This window comes from Gossypium arboreum, chromosome 7, assembly GCF_025698485.1.
Source record: "Gossypium arboreum isolate Shixiya-1 chromosome 7, ASM2569848v2, whole genome shotgun sequence".
Taxonomy (NCBI): domain Eukaryota; kingdom Viridiplantae; phylum Streptophyta; class Magnoliopsida; order Malvales; family Malvaceae; genus Gossypium; species Gossypium arboreum.
Genome location: NC_069076.1, coordinates 43,604,434 through 43,617,110, shown reverse-complemented (window position 1 = coordinate 43,617,110; position 12,677 = coordinate 43,604,434). Strand labels below are relative to the sequence as shown.

The window sequence follows — 12,677 nt, the reverse complement described above, 5'->3', positions numbered from 1 at the left end:
AGGGAATATGTCGGTATTGGATTATGAGCGAGAGTTCTCTAGATTGAGCGGTATGCTTTAGAATATGTTCCAACCGAGGCTGATAGTTGTAAACGATTTCTCTGGGGACTACGAGATGAAATCAAGATTCAATTGGTAAGTCTCGAATTCTTGAACTTGTTGATCCGGTCGAGCGAGCAAAATGATAGAACAAGTCTTGGGCTGGATAAAAATCGAAATTGGTAAATCACCGGGAAGCGTATGGGAACTACTAGTTCTAATCCATTACCAAGAGATTCAAAGAATCAAGAAGTGACTGAAATCTAGTTTTAGTTCGAGAGAGGTGGTAGAAGCAGAGGTAAACAGATGACAAGAACTACTAGCGATGTGAGAGGTCCATCTCGAGGTGTAGAAATTCCAGCATCGTGAGCACTGCGGAAAGAAACACGAGGAGAATGTTGGAAAGTAACTAGAGGTTGCTTGGATGTGGTTCTACGCACCATTTTATCGAGACCGTCCAGAATACCGATAGTCTTGCACCTGTATCGTCACAAAGATCGATATCTCTTGCTAGAGGCGAGAGGTCGTAGAGGTAATTCACTTCGGAGGAGGTGCTTGGTAGAAGAAGCGATGATATTGCTACTCGTGATCTGAAGCAGTACCAGCTAGAGCTTATGTGGTCGAAAACGAGAAGAAGGCGATGCACATGATGTTGTTACGGTATATTTCTATTGTATTCGAGCCTATTTATGCTTTAATTGATCCGGTTCGTCACACTCTTATATAAATTCAAAACTAGTCGAATCGGGAAATTAGAATATGAAATGTCTAAAGTTTCTATAGAAGTGTCTAGCCCTTTGGGACAAACGGTGTTAGTAGATAGAGTATTGTCGGAGGTGCCGTTAATAATACATGATAAAATGTTTCTTGTGGACTTGTTGATCATGCCTTTTGGTGATTTTGATATCATTTTGGGTATGGACTGGCTATATGAACATGGGGTAGTTTTGGATTGCTATAAAAAGAGGTTCAGTATTCAGACAGAAAATGGGGATAGAATTGAAGTGAATGGCATCTGTACCAGTGGTTCGACACGCATTATTTCAGCGATGAAGGCTAATAAATTACTACAGCAGGGTTGTCCAGCATACTTGGTATATGTTATTAATTCTGATTCGGTTGGGAGTCGGTGCAGGTCAAATTAGGATCAGACGTGAGTTCCCAGATGTATTCGGAAGAATTACCGGGCTTACCACCTGACAGAGAGGTTGAATTTGCTATTGAGGTGTATCCAGGTACAACACCAATTTCTATACCTCCGTATCGAATGTCGCCTTGAGTTGAAAGAGTTGAAGGTGCAATTACAAGATTTACTAAATCGTGGATTTATTAGACCAAGCATTTCACCACAGGGAGCTCCGGTGTTGTTTGTTAAAAGAAAGATGGTTCTATGCGATTATGCATTGATTATCGACAGTTGAATAAAGTGACGATCAAGAACCGTATCCGTTGCCTCGTATAGATGATTTGTTTGATCACAAGGAGCTTCAGATTTTCAAAAATTGATTTGAGATCCGGGTATTATCACCAAGGTAAAGGAAAGTGATGTGTCTAAAAGCGCTTTCCGTACTCGTTATGGCCATTATGAATTTTTGGTAATGCCATTTGGATTGACCAATGCCCCACCGCTTTCATGGATCGATGAACCGCATTTTCCAAATTGTACTTAGATCGGTTTGTAGTGGTTTTCATTGATGATATATTGGTATATTCGAAGACGAGACGAACATGATCAAGCATCTTGAATAGTTCTACAAATTTTACGAGGAAAACAATTATATGGAAAGCTCAAGAATGCGAGTTCGTTATCGAAGTGGTATTTCGGGACATGTAGTATCTGCAGATGGAATCCGAGTTGATCCTAAAAGATCGAAGCAATTATTCATGGAAGACGCCAAAGAATGTATCGAGGTACGCAGCTTTTCTTGGTTTAGCTGGGTATTACAGGAGGTTTGTAAATGGATTCTCGAAGATAGCACTACCAATGACTAAACTATTGCGAAAGAATGTTCCTTTTTTGGGATGATCGATTATCGAAAAGTTTTGAAACATTGAAGCGAATGTTAACCGAGGCACCGCTTTGACATTGCGAATCGGGTAAAGATTTTGTAGTGTATAGTGATGCTTCTTTGAGTGGTTTGGGTTGTGTATTGATGCAGGATGGGAAGGTAATAGCCTATGCATCTCGTCAATTGAAACCACATGAAAGGAATTATCCCACTCATGATCTTGAGTTAGCAGCTGTGATTTTTGCATTGAAGATTTGGAGACATTATCTTTATGGTGAAAAATACTACATCTATACTGATCATAAGAGTTTGAAGTATCTTCTTTCTCAGAAGGAATTAAATTTGAGACAAAGGCGTTGGATCGAGCTTCTGAAAGATTATGATTGTGTTATAGACTATCATCCGGAAAAGCTAATGTTGTAGTGATGCATTAAGCGAAAAGTCAGAATTGAATTAAGAGCAATGTTTGCACGGCTTAGTATCAGTGAGGATGAGAGTCTTTTGGCCGAATTGAGAGTAAAACCGGTAATATTTGATCAGATTAGATCAGCTCAGTTGGAAGATGACAAATTATTGAAGAAAAGAGATGGTGCAGAATGGCACAAAGAGAAAATTTTAGTATTGATGATTGTGGATGCTAGAGGTTTCAAATCGGTTTGTATTCCAAATACTTCGAGCTTAAAGAGTTGATTCTACGGAAGCTCATGATAGTTCATTTGCTATGCACCGGAGGCACGAAAATGTATCGAGATTTAAGAGAATTATCTTGGTGGCGAGGATGAAAAGAGACATAGTAGAATTTGTAAGTAAATGTTTGACTTGCCAACGAGTAAAGGCGAACATCGAGTTCCTCTTGGATTGCTTCACCTATTAATATTCCCGAATGGAAATGGGATCGCATTACAATGGATTTTATTACGGGATTACCGTTGTCGACAAGCAAAAGAATGCTATTTGGGTGATAGTTGATAGACTTACCAAGTCAAGACATTTTATAGCAATCAGGGTGATTGGTCATTGCGAAACTTGCGACGTGTATGTTCGAGAAATTGTTAGACTCCATGGCATTCGATATCAATAATTTCAGATCGAGTTCCCCGGTTCACATCGAGATTTTGGAGACAGTTACATGAGTCGTTGGGTACTAAACTTAGTTTCAGTACAGCTTTTCATCCCCAAACTGATGGACAATCCGAACGGGTAATTCAGGTACTAGAAGATATGCTTCGAGCTTGTATTATCGATTTTGAAGCGGGTTGGGGCGATATTTGCCACTAGCTGAGTTTGTCTATAATAATAGTTTCCAATCTAGTATTCAGATGGCTCCGTATGAAGCGTTATATGGTCGAAGATGTAGATCACCAGTATGTTGGACGGAGTTGAATGAAAGAAAAATAATTGGGCCGGAATTGATTCGTGAAACGTAAGAAACAATGAGAAGATTCAACAGAGATTAAAAGCAGCTTTTGACAGACAAAAATCTTATGCTGATCTGAAACGTCGGGACATTGAATATTCAGTTGGAGATAAAGTGTTTCTCAAAGTTTCTCCTTGGAAAAAAGTATTAAGATTTGGCCGAAAAGGAAAGTTAAGTCCTCGGTTTATCGGACCATATGAAGTTATAGAGAGTTGGACGATTGCTTACCGATTAGCTTTACCTCCGGAATTACAACAAATTCATGATGTTTTTCATGTTTCCATGTTACGAAGGTATCGATCGGATCCATCTCATATTATCTCTACTGAAAACATTGATATTAGACCAGATCTGTCATATGAAGAGGAACCAGTTCAAATACTAGCTCGAGAAGTGAAAGAATTAAGAAACAAACGAGTCCCTCTGGTAAAAGTACTGTGGAGAAGCCATAGTGTAGAAGAAGCAACGTGGGAGCCAGAGGAAACTATGAGATCGCAGTATCCTCACTTATTTTCAGGTAAAATTTCGAGGACGAAATTTTTTTAAGGGGGGAGGAAATGTAACGACCCAAAATCCGTGGGCACCAGAAAAGTGTGTTATCGGGCCTCCGTCTTAGTGAAATAAGTTCGAAAATAATTATTAAAAAAATATTTATGAGTCTAGAATTAGGTTTTAATTAAGTAAATTTAGCTTAATTTAGAGTAATTAGTAAAAAGGATTAAATTGAATAAAGGATGAAAGTTAAATTGTAGATTAAAAGAAAATGAAGAGGACCAAAATGGAAAATAGACCATTTAGTATAGTTGAGGCGGCAAACAAAGAAAAAAATCTAAAGATTTCTCTAGATTATTATTGAATTATAAATTATAAATTATTATTAACTATTATTATTAAATAATATTATATATATATGTATATAAAACAAATGAAGAAAAAGAATAAAAAGAAACAAAGAAGAATAAGAAACAGAGAGCATTCGAAAACAGGGAAGAAAAGGAAAGAAAAGAAAAGGGAAAATTGAGATTTTGAAGCTTCAAACTTATTTGGTAAGCTAAATTTAGTCCTTTTCTCTTAATTTTGATGTTTTAAAAGCTTTAGAACAAAGTTTTGATGAAATTAAGTTGATATTTTGAAAGTTATTAGATTTCTAAATATTGTTCATGTTGAATAAAAAGATGAATTAGGGTTAAATTGATAGGAATTCAAGTTAGAAATGAAATAAGGATTGAATTGCAAAGTAAACTATAAGTTTTGTGTTTTAGGGACTAAATTGAGGAAAATTCGGAATTAAGAAAATATGTTGAAAATTTAATAGTTAAATTTGAGTTTAAATGAAATTTGAATAGGAATAAGGTGTGAATTGGTGTTATAAATTTGGTTATTAACATTTTACATCAAAACAGTTTTGGAAAGTAGCAATGGTCTGACTTTGAAAATTCACTAAAAATTGTATAAATTGAACTAGAGGATGAAAAAATATGTAATTAAAACTTATTGAGTCTAGTTTCTTATAGTATAAATAGTGTAAGCAATGAATTGATGAATCAAGAGATATTTGAAATTTTGTAAGACTGGTTCGGGTGATTTCGAGATGCCCTGTTTTAAATTTGGAAAATCATTAAAATTGTACAAAAATTATTATGGAGTGTAATTTATATATGTGAACTCCTTAATGAATCTAGTTTCAAAATAAATAAACAAGAACCTTGTTCGAGTTCTGTACAATAAGATAATTTATTTTTAGTAGAGAGAGGTCAGAACTGTCAAATGAAATAACAGGGGAGTATTTAACGAATAAACTGTACTAAATGACTAGACCAAAAATTCTGGAAATTTTATGGTTAGAAGATATATGAGTCTAGTTTTAAGGAAAATTTACGGATATTAATTTGGAGTTTCGTAGCTCAAGATATAAATAATTTAGTAATAATGACTCAAGTAGACAGCTTAATGGTGAAATTATATATATACATTAAAATGGTTAAATTTGCATGTTTAGGCCCATGAATTAAATTGAATCATGTTGTATTGATGATTATAAATTATTATTTTCGTAGCCAACAAAGAACCTGAAGCATCAGCATCGAAAGGAAAGGAGAAAGTCATCGAGGACTAAAACGGGAGAATTACGGTGTGTATTACTATAATTTGAATTTTAATTATTATTGATTGCTGAATTTTTTTTATTGTTATGTATGGTAAGTAAGACTTGAGGTAAGTATGTGAAATTGATATGAATATTGAGTGAAAATGAAAGTGATGCAAATTGAATCAAATTGAATTGAATAAGTGAATTATGGAATATGTAATTATTTGAAAAGTGTATTGATTGAAAAATGATTGGTGATTTGAATTGTGAATTGAAAGTGATATAGGATTGAGAAAGTGAATTGAATACCCTATTAACTAGTCGGGCTGAGTCGGATATAGTTGGCATGCCATAGGATTGGAAGTGTTCAGGATACTTGACCTCGAGTCGATGAGACACTGGGTGTCACTATATTTCTTCGGATAGATTCGATGAGGTCTGGGTACCAACTTTACTTGACTTGGCGATGAGACACTGGGTGTCAATTATTACTTGAACTATCCGATGAGGCACTGGGTGCCATATTGGTGTGTTTGGTTGGATCCGTGTATCGCCAAAGTCCGAAGTTACGTTAATAGGGTGAAAAATTGAAATGTGAATTTGAGGCATTGAAATGAGAAGAATTACAATTGAAATTGGAATTGTGATAATAAAAGAAAAGTATGAAATGTATATTCATAAGTGATATAAATTTAAGTTTGAGAAAATACATTGATTTATGAATTAGTACATATGACATTAATTGTTAGGTATTTTAATATTTATGTTTTTTGTTGTTGATATGACTCGATTTATAGTAATACCATGAGTATATCCATACTCAACGTCACGGTTGTTTCCGTGCTTGAGTTAGTAGAAGTCAAGTGTCTCGCTCAAGATCCAAAACAATCCCGACTCAACACAAATTTGGTGATGTATATTTTTCTTTTGGATAAAAGTGGCATGTACATAGGTGTTGTTTAGTCACTTGAATATGTATATTACTTTGGGTAGTGAAGGATGATTTATAAAATTTAGATGGTTAAATGAAATAGTAAGGAAAGTACATGATATTTTGATACATGAACATTAAGTTGTTAAATGAATGAAGTTTTAATCAATTTTTAAATGATGCTATGATAGTTATTAAGTTAAAATTTTGTTAATGATATAAATAATAGTTATATGAATGTGAAATATTGGTGTTGGTTGTTTTGGTTTGAATTTGCAGGAGGTTTAGGTAAAAATAAGCGAATCTTGCAAATTTTTATAAAAAAATTTTGGAATACTCGAACAAGTCCCGTTCTACTTTTAATACGTGTTTGAACTTGAGAGTTCAAGATAGGGACTTAATTATTATATTATACCATAAAAGTTATATTAATTGTAAATTATTACAAGTTGTCCGATATGTCCTAGTAATGCCTCATAACCTCGTTCCAGTAACGGTTTGGGGTTAAGAGGTGTTACTGATTATGATATTAAATTAAATATTATTATTTGAGTTTAATATTTTCACAAGTAAAATAAAAAAGATAATTATATAAATGTAAAAAAATTAAACTTTCACTATCATGTGATGATAATCCTTAAATCAAAAGCAAATTTTTATTAGCATATTAGGTAGAATTGGAGAAGTTTTTTTCCTTTTCTTTTTCGGCTTTTACAAATTTATAGACAAGGAATATCTCTATTTTAAAAATTAAAAGTTTTGGTTTGGAAGTTTGAAGATCAGATTGATAGAATTTGTAATGTAAATGATTAATTATTGAATTATATAGAATTAGGATCAAATTGATAGAATATGTAAGTATTGAGGACTAAATGTGCTATTATACCAGTTAAAAAATGTCACACTATTATTTCAGCTATCAATTTAACGGTGGGAGATTAAAACAATAACAAATACAAAGTTTAGTACCTAAATTGAAAATTTATAAAGTTGAGTGACTAAAACAAGAACACAGGCATAGTTAGGTGACTATTTGTATAATTGACCCTAAATTTTTTAATAAGAATAAATTAATAATAATTCAAAAAAAATAAAATTTTAAAAGATAAAAATATTTATTAAAGAATAAAGCATAAAAATGAACCTTAGCATAAATAAAAATAATTTTTTGGTTTTAGTATGCTTTTTTTCAATTTTATTGATTTGAAACAAATTTAACTATTCGAATTATATGGCACAGATTGAATAATTAATTTCTAAATTTAACTCTTACAATCATGCTTGTGTTGTATCATTTCGGACCGATATGATATTTTATAATTTCTTTTAAATTTAAGTAAATTATACTATAAGTTCCTAAACTATTATTTTTATTCTAAATTGATCTTTAAACTTCAAAATATTTTAATTATATCTTTAAAATTTTAAAGTTACGTATTTCTGTTACTAAAATTGTTAAGAGTGAATTAAAACATTTTAATGGTTTGAACCTAATTTAGAAATTATATAATGGAATTGAATTTTATAATCAATGTATCCATAAAAGCTAATCAAAACAAGCTCTTCTATTTTTTTCTACAAGATTCATATCTCCTGATGGATATGAAATTGGTAAATTGTGAATGCCATTAATTTGACTTTAATGTTAGAAATTGTATTTATGATTTACCTACACGGTTATTGCCAGGATGATTTTACGAAAAATATTTTTATTCTTTGATAATCTTTTTAAGAATAAATTTTAAATATTTTTTAGATAAATAAATTAAACATAAATTATATTTATTATAAAATATTATATTAAAAATCAAAATTTATTTTATATGAATTAATATTTTATATAAACTTAATAATAATAAGTACTTCTAAGCATGATTTAAATAAATATTCATATTTATATTACTAAAATATTTATATCTTATTCTATAAAGGATTTATTATTAAATATTTATAAATTGTAATAATACAAATATTTTCAATAAAATTTTAAAAATACAATTTAAAATTTAAAATTATTATTAATGTTAATTTGTTTGTAAAATAAAAATCTAATATTAAATAATTTATTAAAATAATAAATTATATGAATATATATGTTTAATAAATTTAAAATTATAAAATTAATTTTTATATAAAAATTTTAAAGCCATAAAAAATTTATATTTTGATTTACCAAACTTTTTCTAAGGAAAATAATTTATCACAAAATTCTCTCTAAATAATTTTCCATAAAATAAAAACAATATTAAAATATGGCAGAATTTTATTACACATAAGGTGATATGGTCCGGTTTAATTAGGATTTTAGATCTTTTGGACTGACTATTATAATTCGATTTAATTTTTAAATTTATTTTAATAAAATAAACTTTTAATATTATTTAACAAAATTTTATTTATAAATGTTTCTAAAAACAATATTTTTTTTAAATTTTAAAATTACTTTTACTATTTTAAATATAAAATATTTATTTTATATACTATAAAAATTTAAAATTAATTATATAATAAATAAAAATTCAATTCAAATTATATTTTGTAAACTGTCCAAATGGCTCTCGATTGGGTTTTACTTTGGATTTGGTGGGTTATTTCTCTACCCCTAACTGCACATATGGAAATCTATTGTGAATAGATAGCTTCCATCTCGATCCCCTCGCTCCGCACCCAAGCTGATCGTTTCTGCACTCACTTAACAACTCTCTGCTTATAAATTTAAACCCAAAATTCTCCTCCTCCTAGTACGCCATGCCCTGCTCTTCACTGGATTCCAACTTGGATCTTCAATCTAGTAAGTCCTTCCTTTTTTTTCTTTACATATATTACATATATTTCAAATTTAATGAACCTAATAAAAACTGAAAATCAAGAAGTTTGATTAACAGTTTATAATTTCCTTTTTTTTTTAAAAAAAAAAAAACAACTTTATCAGTGGGTGTAAATGCTTCCATGGAAGAACCCGAAGCTGAACCAATACAAAATTCAAACGGAAAAGAGTTTGTTGCCGTTGAAGGAACTTCCGATGAGGAACCGTATGTCGGGAAGGAATTCGAATCGGAAGAAGCAGCCAAAGTGTTCTACGACGCCTACGCCACTCGTGTGGGATTCATCATGCGTGTAGATGCGTTTCGCCGCTCAATGCGTGACGGCAAAGTGGTTTGGCGTCGACTGGTCTGTAACAAAGAAGGGTTCCGGAAGCTAAGGCCTCGTAGAAGTGAAAATCGAAAGCCTAGAGCGATTACCAGAGAAGGGTGTAAAGCCATGATTGTGGTAAAGAAAGAAAAGACAGGGAAATGGATTGTTACCAGGTTTGTTAAGGAACATAATCATCAGCTGGTTCCTATTCCCGTCAATGGTCGCCGAAGCATGCTTTTGTCGCAAACGCCGGTAATTTCTTTCCCTCCCTATGATTTGCCTTTATAAGAAGTGGATTCTCTAAATGAATTTAACTGATTTATATAAATTTATAGCAGTCTGAAATTGAACCGTAATATGGTGAGTGCTAATGTGTTGCAGTCTATTGGAGGAGTTTAAGGTTTGCAAAGTCTCGAGTACAGTTTATGGCTCAATTCTAGAATCGACGAAAAGTATTTAAAGATTAATTACATAAGTTGGTTGAATATGACCCCATGCCTTTAAAGAATTAGTACAAGAATTCATATTTGATAATTTAAGTTACAAGAATTCAAACAGGCAATGACTTCTTAGTTCTTACAAATAGAACAACTAAGTACCAGTTACGAGAAAGTATGCATTCTTCCAAGTAAGAATGAGCTATATTCAATCGTAGTCCTGATTTGAGCCTTGGAGCATTAGTAAATGGTCTTTCACTGTCTCTATAAAGTTTGAAGACTACGACTCTGGTTGTTCTTAGGCCTTCAAAATTGGGTCACCATGCGTTCAAGTGAAGTTGGCATAGAGAAAAGTTCCTTCATGGGTAGGCTCATAAAAGCAAAGATGCAGATTGATCAGGGAATGGTTCAGAGCTCATTTCCATAAGCAAAAGTTTTCTGTGGTTTCACAGTTCATTATGATCTCAACAACAGAACTAGCTTTTGATGACCGATCTAAAGATATTGTTGCAATGTCCAGAACAAGAAAGATTTTTCAAAGCACTAAACGATGGAGGTAGATGTGTGAAGCTAGATATTCCTTAAACTGGTAGCTATGTGACTAAAAAGTATGGTACAACCCTTGATATATAATGGGTGAAATTGTGTTTCTGAAAATTTTGTTATATTAATTAATATTTGATTGGTTACAACTCACGAGTGAGACTTATAGTTAAGATTCAGGCTGAAGTTTTGCAACCCCATGCAGTCTGTAAGCTTCCTTTAATCAAATGGGCTGAGTGGGTAAGATGCTAGTGTTGAACCACCTGCTTGAGAGTTCAGACTGGATCCCCTCCAGTTGTTTGCCATATTTTTTCACCCAAACCTGACCTCGGGCTGTTGCTCATACCTTGAAGCCACTTGGTATGTTCATAAAATTGTATGTCTGATATGTGTTCCTCAAATCAAACGAAGCTGGAAATTCAGCTTCTACTGCTCTGGCCGAGTCTTAACATGCAAAACTTGTTTTCATTAGTCTGATTAATTAGTTGATTGATATGCTAATCTTTTGCTGATTGAGTTACTATGTATTCATTTCAAATATCTTTGTCCCTTTATGTACAAAAGCTAGAACTTCAGACTTGGAAAATGGTCATGGTAATCTCCTTGTTTTAAAGTTGTTTCAATGTTTGGTTTCTTTTTGCCATTGTGGAAAAATAACCATGCCACTCTTGTTTCTCCTCTCTCTTCCATACACAACCCAATAGGATGAGAAAGATGTAAAAATTCGAGAATTGACGGCTGAGTTACAACGGGAACGAAAGCGTTCTGCAGCAATTCAAGAGCAGCTTGACATGGTATTAAGAGAAATGGAAGAGCATTCTAATCACCTATCAAGGAACATTGATGATATTGTTCAAAGTGTGAGGGAAATCGAGTCGAATCCGGTTGCACATTTTAAGAGGCAATAGTTCTAGTAAACTGTAAAAATTTTTACATACTTTCCACTCTCGAAAAGAATGGCTTGTAATCTATTTTGTTCTTTTTCCTGGTGTTTTTCTTACATAATCTAGATTGAGGTGAGCAACCGTATACTTAGAAGAAGATGAACTATTAAAATTTTGCTATATTTATTATTAAATCTAATTCTGTGCAAGTTCTTTTGGCCTCACGTGCAAGGGTACATTTTGTTTTCTGACTCTTTCCATGACTAAGAAAATAGATTTTTTTTTTTAAAATGCTAAATAAACCATAGAACTTCATTAGAAAGGGAAAATAGTTTTCAATCCTTTATTTCATTATAAATTATTATTTTTATGTCGAACGGGTCTTAGTTTGATTGATATTAATATTATTACCAGTGTAGGAGGACGTGAGTTTGAATGTGCTGAAGTGTGTTATACTACCATCTAAGAATTGAGGAGAGATTATGAGTAGTTTTAAGTATTATATCAAAAAGAGTAAATGGTAAAAATTTATAAGAAGTTTAAATTAAAAAAACATTAATTTTATTATAATTATAACAACCCTTCAAACACAATTAAAATCAAGCTCCAAGAAATTAAAGGAAAATGAGAAATTGTTAAGAAAATATGATAGATTGAAAATTTTTAAAATTGAATTTTGAAAAATTAAAGTGAAAGTATGTTTTGTTGTCTTGCCTATAGAGTTTTTCTTTGTTTTTCTTTTAAGAGTGTATGTTCTTGTAATGCTTTTTTCTAATAGATGTCTTTATCCTAGATAAGAAGTACCTTATCTCAAGATATAATATTGAGATTTGATAGTTGAGTTTGGATTTGAATTCCTAACTCTAAATTTGAGTTTTCTTAACTTTGTATAATGATGAATTTGAAAATTAGACATTACAAACGAATAATTGCGAATATGATTGATGATTAAATTGGTTTGAATGATAATTATGATTTAAATTTTATGATTTTATAATGAGATAGCCTGAGTTGCTTCGGCAACGTAATGTGACATCACTTATTCGGATCCGACGATCAGGTTCGGTATGGGGTGCTACATTTAGTAGTATTAGAGCTATAGCTTTAGTCGATTCTTGGACTGAATCAAGCCATGTATTCAGTCTAGAGGTAAATACCAAATTTAAGTCAAGTCTGAGCTGAGAATTGAATGC

The 12,677-nt window shown here is 31.9% G+C and overlaps 1 protein-coding gene across 1 annotated transcript; it reads left to right on the top strand.

Moving 5' to 3' along the window:
- The first annotated feature begins 9,045 nt into the window (after positions 1 to 9,045).
- LOC108467120 (protein FAR1-RELATED SEQUENCE 1) lies at positions 9,046 to 11,693 on the top strand. Its single transcript, XM_017767643.2, has 3 exons — positions 9,046 to 9,276; positions 9,418 to 9,872; positions 11,305 to 11,693. Exons 1-3 carry the CDS (start codon positions 9,234 to 9,236, stop codon positions 11,506 to 11,508), a joined length of 702 nt encoding a protein of 233 aa, XP_017623132.1. The 5' UTR covers positions 9,046 to 9,233; the 3' UTR covers positions 11,509 to 11,693.
- Positions 11,694 to 12,677: the final 984 nt, after the last annotated feature.